The sequence below is a fragment of the Aotus nancymaae genome, unplaced genomic scaffold (assembly GCF_030222135.1).
Source record: "Aotus nancymaae isolate 86718 unplaced genomic scaffold, 86718_ANA_hifiasm-v0.15.2.pri h1tg000008l, whole genome shotgun sequence".
Taxonomy (NCBI): Eukaryota; Metazoa; Chordata; class Mammalia; order Primates; family Aotidae; genus Aotus; species Aotus nancymaae.
Window position 1 is genome coordinate 53,340,521 of NW_026988419.1, and position 17,816 is coordinate 53,358,336.

General features: G+C 36.9%; 1 protein-coding gene across 1 annotated transcript in view; it reads left to right on the forward strand.

The window, feature by feature from the left end:
* SESTD1 (SEC14 and spectrin domain containing 1) overlaps window positions 1-17,816 on the forward strand; it is a 150,988-nt gene that overhangs the window by 49,770 nt on the left and 83,402 nt on the right. Inside the window, exons 2-3 of the mRNA XM_021668950.2 lie at window positions 9,067-9,146; window positions 14,714-14,822. Coding sequence (XP_021524625.2) covers window positions 9,092-9,146; window positions 14,714-14,822 — 164 coding nt within the window. The 5' untranslated portion in view covers window positions 9,067-9,091. The remainder of the gene's footprint in view (window positions 1-9,066; window positions 9,147-14,713; window positions 14,823-17,816) is intronic.

Below are 17,816 nucleotides of genomic sequence, written 5' to 3' on the forward strand. Positions count from 1 at the left end.
TGGGTGCTTCTCAGACCAATGGAGTTATGTTCCAGGGGGATTATGGCTGCCTCTGCTATGTCATATAGATCACCAGGGAAGTGGGGAAAAGCCAGCAGTGACAGGCCTCACCCAGCTCCCATAGAGCCAGCAAGGCCAGTCTCACTCCCAGCCTGCCCCTACCAACCATACTTTGTATCCAGACAGCCAAGAGCAGGGCTGAGATTTTGCCCCCAGGTACAAGCCTTCACGTTGTGAAAACAAGCAGGGCTCTCTGGTCTCTTGCCGCATGCCTGCCTGCTTGCCTACCTGCCTACCTGCATGGTCGGCTGTGGCTTTTGTGCTTGTATCTGCACTTCTTATTTGCCCCTGCTCCCTGGATTCTGCTCAGGAAAGTTCGTACTTAGTCAAAATTACTACTGAGTTCAGCTAGTAGTGTCCTTCACCCTGTGGCCCCTCCTCAATTTCATCAGCTGCCTTACCTTCCCTAAGGGACCTCTGTGAGATGAGGTCAGTAATGGCTTCCCTAGGCTTGTGCTGGGGACTAGGAGTACCTACAGGGCTCTTCCAGCTGCTTCTTTTTTTATATTTCACTCAGCTTCCTAAATCCATTTCAGCTCTAGGTAAGATTAAATTCTCCTCCCATGATCTCAATTTTTGGGTTCCCCAGTGGGGATGTGTGTTCAGAGGCTGACTTTCTTTCCCTTTCTCATACTTTGGTGAATGACAGTTTTTCAGCTGTCTTGAGGTGTTTGCAGCAGCAAGCCACTTCTTTCAAAGGGTCTGCAAATTCTTTGGTTTTCCTTGTACCTTCTTTTGGTGGTTCTTGGAACAAAGGTTCACAGTGTGAGTCTTCAGATGCTGTTCTATGTGTCCAAGCAGGAGCTGCACATTAGTCCTGTCTCCTGTCTGACATTTTTCACCTTTATGTTATTTAACATTTTACTGGGGAGATGGTGGTGGTGGTGGTTGTATTTTGCAAGATTTTTTCTTTATTTTGTATATTTTGTACATTATTTAAATTTTTTCCTTAGATATTAAAATAACCAGAAAGAAGAAAATTTTTGTTTTTTTTAATGACTGTGCTAAACACTTGAAAAACTGGAGCAAATAACTTTTGAAAAATTAAATTTAATTTGACCTAGTGGTATAGTAATAATTATTTTCATGACCCATCTCTTTTGTGACAACAGTGAAAGAAATTGATGGAAAGGAGACTCTAAGAGGGAGGAAGATACAGAGTAAATACAATTGTTTTTATCTCTTGACTGCTTTACTTTTTACCTATCAGTTCATTTGATCTCTTGGCTCATATACCCACAAAACTATATTTCTCTTTAGTATTACTTTAAACTACATTTTCATCACTTTCAAGATATTCTTAAAATAAAACGATATTAAAAAGCTGTTTAATTTTTTAAAACCCAGTATTTTACCATGCAGAAGTGGTTGTGTAAAATAAAGGAAAGTTTGGATAAAGCACTTATCTCTCAGGAGATAGTGATGAATGGAAGACTGTTTCTGGATATAATAGTTTGCCAAAGTAAATCTAGACCAAGAGACTAAAACCATTTTCCTTTTCCCTTTTAGGGATATGGCGAATGCGGTTGTGAAAAGCTAAATTTTAGCATTTGTTGGCATAAAATCAGTAATTTGATTGGGAAAGCTTCGATAATATTAATAGATTTCACTCCATGGGTCACCTGCATCATTTCTTATGCCTTGTGGGATCTTAGGTATTCTAGATATTCCTATTTCTTGGATGCTGTTTAATTAGATTTGACTATGGCAAGGGTTAAAATTGATGGACAGTTTTATTTAAAATAAATGGCAACAGAGTTAAAAAAAAAAGCTTTAAGTGATTGGAGACAGTTTATTAAACTCTGAATTTTAGTTTTGCTTCTCGTACCAACTTTCTCCACTAATTAAAAGAAGAGCCTATTTTAGCCAACTTAAGCAGAAAAGGGATTTATTTTGCAATTTACAGAATTGATAAGAAGAATGGAGAAATAAGTTCAAAAAATAAGGAGGAATTAAAGGCAGCTGAGAATTTCTCTGCTCATAAACCATAAGGAAAATCTGGTTAGGAAGCCAGTTCTGTCTGTGACTGTTGTCTCTGTATCTGCATTTCTCCCTCAAGTTTGGCATTTTTTTCTGTGGTAACATCGCATGGACAGCCCAGATCAGTAGTTCTCTTGTTTCTAGCTTTCAGGAGTCCCTGAGGTCAAAACTGCTTTTTATAATTCTTAGGTTTTATTTTTTCTGCTCTGTTTACTGTGTTGACATTTGTGCTGATGGTGTAAAAGCACTGATAAGAAAAAGTGCTGGTGCCTTAGCATGAATCAAGGCAGTGGCATGTCTGTATGTATGTTAACCTAAAAGGAACAAGCTGAGGCAAAATTAATATGAGAGTTTTTTTTTTTTTTTTTTTGGGCTATGCTCGAGGACTGCAACCTGGCAGCACAGATTCAAATTGTCCTGAACATGCACTTTAATTAGTAGCAGTTACAAGTGGATTTTTAAAGGCAAAAAAAAGTTGTTTGTCAAGAATTCTCTTCAGTTCACAGAAATAACATGGATTAGTGATTGGCTATACATTGTTAGGCTATAGGGTGTGGGTTATAATGTCCAGTTGGGCATTATTAGGTTTATTTATAGCTACTTTTGGCAATAGCAAGCAGTTTCAGGAGATGAATACACAGCTCAAAATGGGGAGTAGGGTTGATTGTGGTCTCATTTTAGTGTCTCTGTTGGTCTGGTAATTAAAGGACTTGCATTCCTCAGATAAAAGTTCTTTCTTTTTTCATCTACACACACACACACACACACACACACACACACACACACACACACACACACACACTTTTTACTGACAGTATTTCTCCTATCAAATATGTGGGTTTTTTCTTCGCACCAATCAATCCTCCAGCTCTCCAGACACCAACTGGGTGTCATACAATCCAATTCAATTATAGCAGTATGTATCTGGAGTTATCAAATCCAGAGTCTAAGGGATCAATCCCACAAGACTGTCCTCACTTTACTCATTTGTTTCTTTTAATTTTTTATAGACAAGGATCTTGCTATGTTGCCCAGCCTGGACTCAAACTCTGTGGCCCAAGTGATCCTCCCACCATAGCCTCCTGAGTAGCTGGGACTACAGGCTTAGGCTGTCTTCACTTTAGGTGCCATTTCTGGGCTGTCCTCATTTTAGATGCCAGGCACAAGTATTGGGTCCCCAGGTTACCCACACTTCTGTCTGACTTGGCTACAAATCAAGGTTCTCATCATACCCAATCCCTTCAGGTTTGATAATTCACTAAAACAGCTCTTCAGTAAGACAGTTTACTTATGATTACTGGATTGTTATAAAGGATACAACTCAGGAACAGCCAATATAAGAGATGTATAGAGCAAGGTATTGGGGGAGGAGGCGTGTGGACCTTTTGTGCCCTCTCTGGGTGTGCCACCCTTCCAGCATTTTGATGTGTTCACCCACCTGGAAGCTCTCTGAACTGTTCCCCTCCCCTGCCTTTTTAAAAAATAGAGTGGGGTCTTGCCATGTTGCCCAGGTTGGTCTTGAACTCCTGGGTGTTGTGGGTTCTACTGCCTGGGGCGTCTTTGCAGGTTTTAAAGGGATTTACCAAGGAACTTGTAGGTAAAGAAAGGCAAATTTATTACAGAAAGCATGAAAATATGCTGCAAGGTTGCAGTGGCAGCACAGCAGAGAAAGTGTTGTCTGCCAAGAGGGAGGGACTAGAAGGAAGTTGTATAGTCATGCTGCAAGGGGTCTATCTGCAGAACACGGTCATTGTGCCTGCAGGTTGTTTGTGATTAGCCATCTGTCAGAACAGTTGTTCATTATTCCCCATCTGGGATCACCCCTTCCTCATTGTTGCTGACTTATCAGGACTTTGCATCTCCCCCACCCCCTGTGACAGAACAGCAGTGACAAATCTTTGGCAGTGGGGTGGAGGTCTCATCTTCCAGCTACTTCCTGGCATGCCTAGGGCCCTGCCTATGGTCGTTGGTTTGTCAGGAGACCCTATGGGTTTCAGATTGTGGGACTTAGGATATTGGATCTTTCTGGAGGAAGGGACTCATCAGAGAGAGGGTAGTATATGAAAGTGAAACTGGTGTCCGACTGAATCCAGGGGAGATTTGTAAAGGTAGCAGGCATCATTGGGAAGAGACTGATCCAATTCACAGCATCATTTGAAAGTGAAACTTGAATTCTAGAAGATAGTATTTTGTTTTTTTAAGTCAACATTGGCCAAAAAGAGAGACACAAACCTTTTGCTTTTTGACTGTTTTTTTTTTTTTTTTTAAATTGGAAACCCATTTAGATAACCTGAAAGTTAAACTTGGTGAAAAAGTGTTTGAATTTAATTAGAAACAGAAAATGTGTGTTCAGCAGGGGAGTACATGACACAGGAACAGCATAAGTTGTTTCTTTGATTACATTGAGACTTTAGACATATCAAGAGAAGCCAGGGGTCCAGAATAAAGTTATGTTGGAGGAAAATATTGCTTAATATTTTTGACCTTAAAGTTGAAACAGTTTAGCATTAGGCCCTAGTAACAGTTAGAATTGGAGGAAAATGTGACAGGAGCTGACAAAAACTGGAGAGTGTTATCATATTAGGCCTTCTTTAGGGGAGAAAAAGCAGAAAGCAGCGAGACACAGCAAAAGTTAAACTGAGATGATTCTGAGAAGCTTTTAAAATAAACGTTATAAAATTAAAAGTAAAACTTCTTGCAGTTTTATTAAGAACAGATTAATACCTTAAGAAAACCTTGTTTTAACATGGGGGGAGCAATGTTACAAAAACTATCCTAAATAATTCCCTTTCAGTTATAACCAACTTAATCACATACAAAATTCCTTTCATAAATTCCCCTTCACAAACCTTCTTATGACCTATACGGACTTATTTTTGACATGCTTGGAATTTGTGACTTAAACATTCTTCTTTCTTAAACAACCAGTCATTTTACTTTAGGACAAGACTTTACCATACAAGACTTTTTTCTCATATAAAATCTTTTTTTAAATATAACCTTCCTTTCCCAAAATACCTTTTTACCTTTATAACTTTCTTTCATGTCTCTCTTATTCCCTGGTACCTTTTACCTTGTTTTTATATATAACCTTTAAGTAACCTTTGAATTAGACAAAAATTATTTTCCTTTTGTTAGAAAGTTAAGGTTTGTACTGCATGTTGGTGTGTGAGTTCTGTGGAGGGGGAGTACATGAGGAGGTAATCTACATACTGTAGAAGTTATCCCCACTTAAGAGATTGTTCAGTTAGGTTTCTTGCTAGGGCTTGTTTGAATGAGTGAGGGCTATATTTTAAAGCCCTGAAATAGGACTATCTAGGTTGAAGTTTCTATGTAGTCCATTTTCACACTGCTATAAAGAAATACCCAAGACTGGGTAATTTCTAAACAAAGGAGGTTTAATTGACTTGCAGTTCTGCATGGCTGGGGAGGCCTCAGGAAACTTACCATCATGGTGGAAGAGGAAGCAGTCACCTTCTGCACAGGGTGGCAGGAGAGAGAAATAAGGAGGGCAGGAGAAACTGCCGTTTATAAAACCATTAGATCTCGTGAGAACTCACTATCACAAGAACAGCATGGGGGAAACTGCCCCCTTGATCTAATAACTTTCGTCACTCTACGTGTGCAGATTACAATTCTCTTCCTGAAAACATGGAGGTTACAACTGGAGATGAGATTTGGGTGGGGACACAGAGCCAAACCATATCCAGTGGCCTGTTCTTCTGCACCGAGGACACTTACCTGGAGAGGTGACCTTAGGACAATCTCCAGTGGGCTGGAGGCTTCTAAAGCAGCCAACAGTTAAGCCTGTCTCTTGTCCTTGCACTTTTCTTTCTCTGTAGCTCTGTCCCCCTTATTCTGTTCCCAATTATTAAAGAACTTGAAGGCTGTGTTCAGCAATGTTGGGAAAGAAGTTTGTGGTCTCTAATCTAGCTTTTAGAGTTCATGTCTAATGTCTGGGAATGCCTGGCTGATAAACAGCAAAGATGATGAGGCCTTCTGGGCTCTTGGGGTTCATATTAGTATATTTTCTCATAGCCTCAGCCAGCCTGGAAGAAAATAGGTCTGAGTTTTCATTTGACCCCTGTCTTATTTCTCTTAGTATGGCATAATTTACAGGTTTTATATGGCCGTTTTTATGCCCTCAATCAGCCAAGTGATCATGTGATTATAATGTTCCCTGCTGTGGGCTCCCTCTTGATAACCCCACCTAGGATCAGTGGCAGGCGCTGCAGCTTTCCCTGGGCCAGACTCCTAGGGGCTTGGGGTATGCACCTCATCTGCCCACCTTTGAGCCAGAGACCAAATGTGGGATTTTTCCTCATGGGCGCAACAAGTGGTGAAAATAATATACGTGTCCTGCCAAGTGAGGTAGAAGGAAGCAGTAGTCCTTTACATTCCTTCATGAAGTGAGAAAGGCCCCAACTGAAAGAGCCAAGCTTAGTTTTTATTTAGGAAAGATCAAACACTGGAAAAGGGACATGGACTCTAATGGTTCCTGGATCCCCATTTGCCATGTCCTGGAGCAGCAAAACTTTTTCTGGGGCTGAAATGGGATCATAAGCGGCCTCTGACCTAGTATGAGAAGGGGAGAAGGGTCCTTGATAAAGAGGAGGCACTGGAAAACAACATTGAAGTTTGGCATGTTGAGGGGAAGGTGAAGGAGAGGGAGCAAATGGAGTAGGTGTGATTGAATGTGAAGGTAGTTTGTTAGGGGAAGAAGGTCTGGTCTCAACCCATCCAGCTAGCTGGAGAGAATGGAAGAGAGAAAAAGAAAGACCATCCATAATGTCAGAAGAGTCAGTGGGGCCAGATAATAAAGCCGTGCACATTCAAGAGGTTTGGTGGAGATCAGGATCCCGAGAGAGAGAGAGTCATGAAAGCCTGGACATAGGAACTTCAGACCATTTAGAAGAGTTGCAACAGAAAATGGCAAGCTGTAAAATAGTACTGGGAGCAAGGGTCCCACCTGGAGGCCCGGGGGATTCCTGATCTGAAAGTTTATAAGGTGGCCATGTTGTATTACACAAGAAAATTAAACTTTCTTTTTGAGAGTCTGAGGGTCAAATTTATCCCAGTATTTTAGGATGCAACCCAGAGATGAGTCTGAAGGAATAGATGGGGTTTGTCCCATGGTGGGACTGGAAAACAACAAGCTGCTTGGGGCTGATAAATAATAGTACCCACCTTGTAGAACTGTCGTGAAGACTAAATAAGATAATAAAAAGAGATTGTTTAGAACAGTGCATAGTTTGTAATAAATACCTAGTCAATTATAATAATTGCTATCATCCCTTATCAAACTTTCAAATCAGATCGTCAACAAGCTGGTCACAAGACAGAAGATCTAAGACGTGAATCCAGGCTGTCTGGGTTCTTGTATAACTGGGTAACAACTCATCAGAAAAAGCTATTGATCTGAAAACATGAAGTGCTACTAGTTTTAGATTAAAGATGTAAAATGTGAGCTTTTTTCCTCCTACTTCCTACTAGTCTGTTTTCTGGAGTAATACAGAACAAACTTAATAAATAAATTGCAGATATTCAAGGGAACTTGAATGTATCATCTAGATGGACAGTTTGTTTTCTTTGAAGACAGATAAAAATGGTCATGGTGTTTTTTTAAATTGTATACACAAAAGCTATAAAATTATGTACCGGTTTAATTAGTCTCACTTAATTAGCCATTATCTGATCAATGTTAAAACTCCATCTTTTTTTCTTTAACATCTATTTTTTTGTTTGTTTGTTTTTTAAAGACGGTTTTTTGTTGTTGTTGTTGTTTTTGCAGGGCAGGATTTTTTATTGAGTTTTTAGCTATAGCTGGTAGCACAGCCTGAAGAGCTTGAAGTGGGATAGGTTCATAGCAGGTGTTTGCCAAATAAGTAATATACTCATGCAAAGAGTCATATTTTCTGCTCTGCTAGAAACTGTCTTCAAGAGAATATGCTTTTACTAAATACGATAAAATTTCACAGTGCACTCCAAGGAACTGCTCTGTGTTGTGATGGCAGGTGGGTGTGAGATGGGACAGGGGAGGAAGGGATACAATGTGATGGAGAATACTCTCTCAGATACGAAACTAAGTATATGAGGATAATAGAATTGAATCCAGTTTTGTTAATTTTTGTTGTTGTTTTGTTTGAAAGGTCCTATTCTCCTCAAAATAAAAATTTGTTAGTATACTAGACTGGCCAAGTCTGAATGCCTGCCATGGCAAAACCTCCATTTAAGGGAAACTGTCTTGCCTTTAGCCTTTGCTATAAGGGTAGTTCCTTTTTGTATTTAGTTATAACCCCTGGCTATGGCTGAGTAGACCCTGGAAAACTGAACCAAAGAATAGAGAATTGTGGCCTGGTATAAAAAGATTAACTGGCCTAATCAAGTTTTCCCTGGAAAATTAAAAACTGTAAAATGTAGAGAGATAGAGGCAGTTAACAATGAGGGCAAAAAACTGGAACAATGCATTAGAAAATATAATGAGATAACAGGATAAGATATGTTATCATATGTTATAGGGGAGCAAAAATATGAGAAAGAAAGCCATTTAATAGTGAAATGGAAAGAATCAGATGTTTGATATTAAGCTGTGTAATTAATAAGGAAAGCAATGGAAGATTGACTGCGTGTTTGATTGATTCATTTGTTCAACAGATTATTTTTTTAGTTGCTACAATGTACCAGGCAGTGTTTTAGCCCAAGAGTATTGCTCTGAGAAAGAGTTAAGCCAGTGATCCTCAACCACTTGTAATTTTGCCTACCAGAGGATATTTGGCCATGTCTAGAGACATTTTGGTTGTCACAGCTGGGAAAGGGAGGTGTAGTATTGGCTTTTAGTGAGTAGAGGCCAGGGATGTTGCAAACTATTCTACAATGCACAGGATACCTCCCTACAAAAATAGAATTATCTTGCTCGGAATGTCAGTAGTTCTCAGGTTTAGAAACTCTGGGATAAACCATCATTAGGATGTAGTTCATGGAATAATTGTTACCTTGTAGTTGACATTTAACTTTCTGTGTTTTCAGAATTAAGGAAGTTCACTGGAGTAAAATGGAGGCCTCTGTAATATTACCCATTCTGAAGAAAAAACTAGCCTTCCTTTCAGGTATGTTTTCTTCTTAAAATTTGAAGTGTTTGATATGCAAACTTTTTAATAGTTTTTTCTTTGATAAGTATGACAAATGCATTTTATTTTTTTATGACAGTTTTGTTTAAAAGGTATTTTTAAGACATCTTTAAATCAGAGTGGAGAACTAGGAGAGCTAACTCTGTACTGTTTCTTGGCAGTCCAATTTATTTTTCTAATTTCAGTTTTTTTAGATTCGGGGGTACATGTGTCTGTCTGTTGCATGGGTCTATTACATGATACTAAGGTTTGTGGTACAATAGAGTCCCATCACCATCACCCAGGTGGTGACCATAGTACCCAGTAGGTAGTTTTTCAGCCCTTTTCCCCTTCTCTCCCTTTCCTGGAGTAGTCTTCAGTGTCTGTTGCTCCCATCTTTATGTCCATGTGTGCCCAATATTTCACTCCCACTTATAAATGAGAATGTGCAGTATTTGGTTTTCTGTTTCTGTGTCAATATTCAGTTAGGATGATGGCCTCTAGCTGCATCCACGTTGTGGCGAAGGACATGATTTCCTTGTTTTTTATGGCTGTGTAGTACTCTATGATGTACATGTACCGTGTTTTCTTTATCCATTCCACTGTTGATGGGCACCTAGGTTGATTCCATATCTTTGCAATTGTAAGTAGTGCTGTAGGGAATATTTGAATGCATGTGTGTTTTTGATAGAGCAATTTATTTTCCGTTGGATACATACCCAGTAATGGGATTGCTGGATTGAATGGTAGCAATCCCATTACTAGACCTACAGGAAAATACATTGTTTTATAAATTTCTCTGTTATAAGTTCTCTGAGATATCTCCAAACAGCTTTCTCCAGTCACTGAACCCTAATTTACATGACCACCAACAATGCATAAGCATTTCCTTTTCTCTGAAGCCTCACCAGCATCTGTTATTTTTTGACTTTTTAATAATAGACATTCTGACTGATATGAGATGATACTTTATTATCAATTTGATTTGGATTCCTGTAATTATTTGTGATATACATGCTTGTTGGCCACTTGTATGTCTTCTTTTGAGAAATGTCTGTTCATGTCCTTTGCCCACTTTTTAATGAGGTTATTTGTTTTTTCCTTGTTGAATTGATTAAGTTCCTTAGGGATTCTGGATATTAGGCCTTTGTTGGAAGCATAGTTTGTGACTATTTTCTCCTAATTTGTAGATTGTCTGTTTACTTTGTTGATAGTTTCTTTTGCTGTGCAGAAGCTCTTTAGTTTAATTATGTCCTACTTTTCAATTTCTGTTTCTGTTGCAGTTACTTTTGAGGATTTAGTCATACATTTTTTGCTAAGGCCGGTATCCAGACTTGTATTTCCTAGGTTTTCTTCTAGGATTTTTATAGTTTTAGGTTTTATGTTTAAGTCTTTAATTAATCTTGAGTTAATTTTTGTGTATGGTGAAAGGTATGGTCCAGTTTTATTCTTTTGCACATAGTTAGCAAGTTATCCCAGCTCCATTTATTGAATAGGGAGTTATTTCCCCGTTGCATGTTTTTTTGAAGATCAGATGGCTATAGGTGTGTGACTTTATTTCTGGATTCTCTCTATTCTGTTCCATTGGTCCATGTGTCTGTTTCTGTACCAGTGTCATGCTGTTTTGTTTACTGTAGCCTTATAGTTTAGTTTGAAGTCAGGCAATGTAATACCTCTGGGTTTGTTCTTTTTGCTTAGAATTGCTTTGGCTATTTAGGCTCTTTTTTGGCTCCATATGAACTTTTGAATAGTTTTTTCTATTCTGTGAAAATTGACATTGGTAGTTTGATAGGAAAAGCATTAAAATTGTAGATTGCTTTGAGTAGTGTGGCCATTTTAACAATGTTGACTCTTTTAATCCATGACAATGGAATGTTTTTTCATTACTTTATGTCTTCTATTATTTCTATCAGCAGTGTATTATAGCTTTCCTTGTAGATATACTTCATCTCCTTGCTTAGGTGTATTTTTTAGGTATTTTTTATGGCTGTTATAAATGGGGATATGTTTTTTATTTGGCTCTCAGCTTGAGTGTCATTGGTGTTTAGAAATGCAACTTATTTTTGCATATTGATTTTTTTTACCCTGAAATTTTACTACCGCCATTTATCAGTTCTAGAAGCCTTTTGGTGGAGGCTTTAGGGTTTTCTAGTTATGGAAACATAAAGTCAGCAAAGAGAGATAATTTGACTCCTTTGTTTTCTATTTTTTTGCCTTTTATTTCTTTTTCTTGCCTGATAGCTCTTGCTAGGACTTCTAGTACTATATTGAATACAAGTAGTGAGAGTAGGTATCCTTGTTTTGTTCCAGTTCTTAAGGGGAATACTTCTAGCATTTGCCTGTTCAGCATGATGTTGTCTGTGGGTTTGTCTATAGATAACTGTTATTATTTTGAGCTGTGTTTTTTCAGTGCATAGGTTCTTAAGGGTTTTTATCATGAAAGGATGTTGGATTTTATGGAAGGCTTTTTCTGCATCTATTGAGATGATCATATGGTTTTTGTTTTTAATTCTCTTTATGTGGTGAATCACTTATATTGATTTGTGCATGTTGAACCAGTCTTGCATCCCAGGAATAAATCTTACTTAAATGTGGTGAATTCACTTTTTGATGTGCTGCCAGATTCCATTTGCTAGTATTTCCTTGAGGATTTTTACATCTCTGTTCATCAGGGATATTAGCCTTTAGTTTTCTTTTTTGTTGTTGTGACTTCACCAGGTTTTGGTGTCAGGATGATGCTGGCTTCACACAAGAAGGGATCCCTCCTCTTTAATTTTTTGGAATAATTTCAATAGGGTTGGTACCATCTCTTCTCTGTGTGTCTGCTAGTATTTGGCTGTGAATCCATCTGGGTCAGGGCTTTTTTTGGTTGGTAGATTTTTTAAATGACCAGTTCAGTTTTATAACTCAATATTGGGCTGTTGAGGGCTTTAATTTCTTTATGATTCAATCTTGGGAGGGTCTGTGTTTCTAGGAATTTGTCCATTTCTCTAGGGTTTCTAGTTTCTGTGCACAGAAGTCTTTCGTATTTCTGTGGGATCACTTGTAATGTCACCTTGGTCATTTCTAATTGTCCTTATTTGGATCTCCTCTGTTTTTTTCCTTTGTTAATCTAGCTAGTAGTCTATTGAGTCTGTTGATCTTGTTTATCATTTTAAACTCTTGGTTTCGTTAGTCTGAGTGGGAGCAGTGGTATGGTACATTGGGTGTAGTGATCTTCTGGAGTTTGGATCTTTGAGTAAATTTCTACATACTTTAGCATAGATACCATAGCATTGCCAATTCATAGTCATTCGGACTGTATTATCTTGCTTTCTCTGTGTTATTCTCTTTTATGTCTCTTCCTAATTGCCTTGATAATACTAATGTCCTTTTTTCAAAGTATATCGTGTCTCTGTGTAAATTGACATGTTTTCCTAATATATATTATAAATGACAAAATAATTGAATTCCACTAATATTATTGTTTTCTTAGTTAATGTTTTCTTCTTTCTTAATACTTCTTCCCTCATTGTTTGATATATATGTGTTCTCCATTCTTTTCTGATATGAATGATGATGTTGTAAATATTCTTTTTTTATTTGTAGCTTTGTGCATTTTTTCTTTTTTTTTTATTTTATACCTAGAAAGCTTTGTGTATTTTGTACTAGTTTAGCAGTATACCTTTTTATAAGTAGAAGTGGTATAAAAAGAATACGCATTTAAATTTGTGTTAGATTTTGTAGATTGAAACTCCAAGAAGATTGTTTCAATTTCTGTTTTTCCCAATGGTGTATGAAAATGCCTGTGTTCTCACACTCTTTTAATAGTGAACATTATTATTCTCTTATAATCTTTACCATGACATTTTTGCATCTTGTGACACTTGTCTCCATGTAGCATTTCACTCTTTTGACCATAACTGTCTTGAAAGTCTTTTTCCTGTTGGCTTTCACCCTCTTGTACTTTTACACTGGTGATTGTTTTATTGTCCCTGAATGAAAGCTGAGGGAATAGAGTTAAATTTATCTCTAAAAACAATTCTTCAGTGAGTCATGGTGCCATGGTCCAGGTGTGAGCCTCTTTTTGGGCTTGGGTTAATGCGTGGATAAAGCTTAGCAATTTTGAGGAATAAATGAAAGACTTCTTAGCCTATTCCTATTAACTTCCTCTCGTGACCATCGATTATTTAAGCCAGTGATTTTCAAGCGTTTTTAGTAGTAGAGAAAATCTTTCCAAACCAACAGTCATTCAGGGGATGCAGTTTGAAAACCACTTGTGTTAATCCATTTCTTTTTTTTTTTAAAAAATGAAACATATTCTGAACAAAAAATATGCAATTGAAGTCATTGATTGATTAGTAAGTTGAATCATCTCCAATGAATATTTGTTGACATTAAACAAAATGGTTGGATAGCAGTAATGGTTGACCTAATGGAGGACAGAAGTTCATAGGTTATGAATTGCATTTGTGTCACTAATATGAGTCTTTTTCTTCACACCTTTCAGTTTTTAGTGATAGATGTCTATTGATCATATGGAATTGTTTCTTTCAGTATTTGCTGCTTTTTAAGATTCTAAAATGACCTCAAATGTCAGTTTGGTCAGAAGATGGGCTTCAACATGAAAATAAAACATGTAGGAAACTTTCAAAGACACAATGGGGGAATAAAAGTATTTAAAAGTTACATTATTAACACGGCACACTGAAGGGGACTTGAATGTACATGAAGTGTAACTGTACTCTACTGTCTTGATTTGAGGCTTCAATATCCAGGTCCCATGCATTCTTCTCAGCTGGGCAAGGATTTATCTTTATTGTCTTATGAACAGTATATGCCTGTCTGACCTTTGTGAGTTAACTCAGATCATTCCCCATCACAGAATACTCCTTTTACTTGGCTTACAAATTCTGCCCATTTTTCTTTCTTTCTTTTCTTTTTCTTTTCTTTCTTTTCTTTTTCTTCCTTCCCTTTTCCCTTTTCCCTTTCCTTCTTCCCTCCCCCTAACCCCTCCCCTCCCCTCCCCTCCCCCTGAGTCTTGGGCCTATAGGCACGCCAGTATGCCCAACTCCATTTTTATGAAGTCTTAACTTTTTAATGAAAATTTTCACATTTACTGCAGCTCTTAATCATTTTCTAAATCCCTTTTTATAATATTTTATAATATATCTTATACAACATAACAAACTGTCACATTTCTTATGACTTAAATCTTTTCTTCCTAGGTTGATTGGAAATTTATTTTATTTTACTTGCAAATACTTATTGTGCTGGGCACACAAGAGGTGTTTAATGAATTGATTACATTAAGAAGCACACTAAATGGAAGAAATTTAAATAAAGTGATATTTACTGTGTTTGGGTGAAGATTTCATGGGTGAATTTTTTTCCTTTTATTTTTTTCTAAATTTTCTATAATTCTCCTATATTATCATAAACATTTACAGTCTATAAGTAGCCATTAGATATTTTCCAAATTATGTATTAAACTTATCATTGTTTTAGTAAGATTGGATTCAAATATATATTATTCAGATTATGCCTTAATATGTATTACATGTTAAATTGAAATCTTTTTTTAATAGGAGGAAAGGACAGACGGAGTGGCCTCATTTTGACAATTCCATTATGCCTTGAGCAGACAAATATGGATGAGCTGAGTGTCACCTTAGACTACCTACTCAGCATTCCAAGGTGACTCTAAAGGTGTCTTTTCTTAAACCTCAGTATGTTTTCACTTAGTTGCTCATGATTCCTTCTATTGTTGAAGTATACTTTGCTATCTTATCTGCTTTTATTCATAGTGAAATTATAATTATAGATTCTAAACTCAATGACTTATAACATCATTGCAGATAAAATGCTTATTTATGCTCTCGATAAATTTAATGATATACAGATTTCCAAAATGTATGTATTGTCAACTTTTTAGGAACACAGTAACTAAGCATCTATATCATGTAACTTTAGAAAAATTAGAGAATTTAATCAGTAGAAGGCATCTTTATTCAGGTAAGTTATTTCATTATATTGATATAAATATGTCTGCAGGTTTTAATGTATTGAGGGAATAAAGACTATTAGGAGTTAATTTTTGTTTTAAAAATGTAAAAAATGTTTGTTTATATTTTAATCCAAGACTATTAGGAGTTAATTTTTGTTTTAAAAAATGTAAAAAATGTTTGTTTATATTTTAATCCAAGGTCCTTGAATTTTAATTTTCACATTTCTTCAGAGGAGACAAAACTTAAACCTCTTTATTTTCCTGAGCCTACCCATCATTTCGACAACAGAAATAAAACTTCCTCCCCATCTGCTTCTCTCATAATTGGTACTGGGTACAACTGTGACTGCATGTTAGTCATCTGAAAATTATTTTCAAAATTCTAATGTCGGGGGATTCACTTCCAGAGACTCTGATCCATTTGTTCTTGGGAAGCCTGCTTATAAGAATTTGTAAGAAGTCTTTTAAGCTTCCTGTGTATTTCTAATGTACAAGCAGATTTGTAAACCGCAGCAATTAAGCATGTGAATGAGGGCAGGTATCTGTGTGTGTGTGTTTGTACAGTGTAGAGGTAGAAAAAGGAAGAAGACTATCTCATATACTGCTCTTAAGTTCTTGCTAGTGAATTTTAAACATTTTAGAGTAAACAGTTCTTCATAGGTTTTTTTTATATTTGCATTTTATTGACATACTAGCTTTTTTCCATTTAAACCACCTCTCAGAGTATGGGGTTAAAACAACTGATTTTAATCACACCTGCATCCAATAGTGTTCTATAATTTAATGTTTCTGTTGCTGTTTATTTTTTTAATATTGTGGAAATAGAGGTCTTCATGTGAACATTTTCAATTTTTTCATTTTCTGGGGGTGAAAATTATCAGAACCTGTAGTCAGTGCATTAGTATTGAATAATCTTGCTAATCCCCTGAGCTGTGGATTGCTAACCTGTTCACCATTAAGATACCAAACTGCTTTTTAGGTAACCATGACTAGCCAGACTTATAGCTTACAAATTATGAAAAGATTATTCATAGATGGATTCATAGAAGGTTAAATATGTAAAGTACCAACTGAACCAACTGCCTTATTTTGTAGTTGAGGAAATTGAAACTCAGAGGTAATGGTTACTTGCCCAAGATCACACAACCAGTGAGTCACAGAGCTGGAATGAGCATCTACAATTCCTGACACCAATTCAGAGCCTTTTTGTACTTCAAATGAATAGAGTTCAGTGTAGTTGCATCTCATGTGAAGTCCAGATCTGAGGTTCAGATGAAAAGCAAAAATTACTAATTGTCAGAGTTACTCTTGAAAAATGCCTGAGGGTGGATCAGAGACTGTGTTATCTTTCCATGAACATGTTAGGTTTTCCTTCAACATTGGAGCGTGTTATTCATACTGAATTCCATAAGTCATAGTTGGCTTGTGATTAGGTTTGTTTTAAGAAAATGCATGTTTGTGTATACTGGGATCACATTCAATTCAACAGGGCGCTCTCCCTGTCAGAGGCACTGGGTAACTGAGGCAGGCTAAAGGACCAGCAGATTCATTCACAACTCCAGGCTCATGTTCACCCTGGCATAGACGAGCAGGAAGTACAGTGGCAGGCAAAATAGTCTATATTATTTAAATTTTCTCTCTCTTTGTCATACAAATATATGTATGATGTTCCTTCAGTATAAATGATGAATCAGTTTCTGCATATCTGCACGTACCTGCCAACTAGCAGAGAAGGTATAAGTTGAAGCAAGATGAAAGAACTTATTCTAGCAAAGCAAAATAGATACCTGGATACTTCGTTTTCTTGATTGTTTTGCCAAAGTTTGGGCTTCTCAAATATTCATGAAAACTCTATCCTTCTGCTTTCTTGGATCAGCCTCCCATAATTTTGGCATTAACAAACGTGGCTGTCAGCTTTTTATCAGTACTTGCCATTTTCTTAGAGAGCTAAGGTGTTTTTGATCTTTCCATTGTGGTGCTAGAGAGCAGCTAACTAGATGTGTGATCTTAAAACCAATGTTTTTCATTCAGAATTTCCATCACTCAGAAGTGTTTTTAAAATGTAACCCTCCCAACATTTTATTAAAATGCTCATATATACAAAATAGATTAAGGAATTATACAGTTAACACCCATATGTCCACCACTTAGAAAATCTAAAACTAACATTATTTTTTATCACGTTATCTCCCATGTTTCACCTCTCTTTTTGTCCTAGGAATGTTTTTAAATTACCCTGCCAGATCAGGCCCAGCATGTGTCTAGAAAGGTTTTTTTCATTTCTAGTATGTCTACATTCTTGTGTGTCCTGCTTTTGTCTCCCAGTATCCAGCTGTTAATATTTAACTCCTTCCAGCTGTGAACTGCAGACATCTCCAGCAGTATAGCTAGCTAATGTAGCCTCTTCCTAATAGGAGATGTCCGAAATTGATTTTTTTGTGTAATGACTATCTTAACGTTTTAAATATAACTTTTAAAAATGTATGCAAAAATAAAAAGAAATAGCTCCATTTCTTAGACTTTGTGCTTATTTTTAATGGTCACAGGGTCAAGGTGTGATATATAGCTGTTTTAAATGGGTAACCTAGCTCAGTTGAGAATGGAGGCATTTCTTGACTCTTCTACACAGGTTGGCCCTAAGTTTGTTCTGTGTTTCAGACACTGAGTATACAGTATTTTGGATA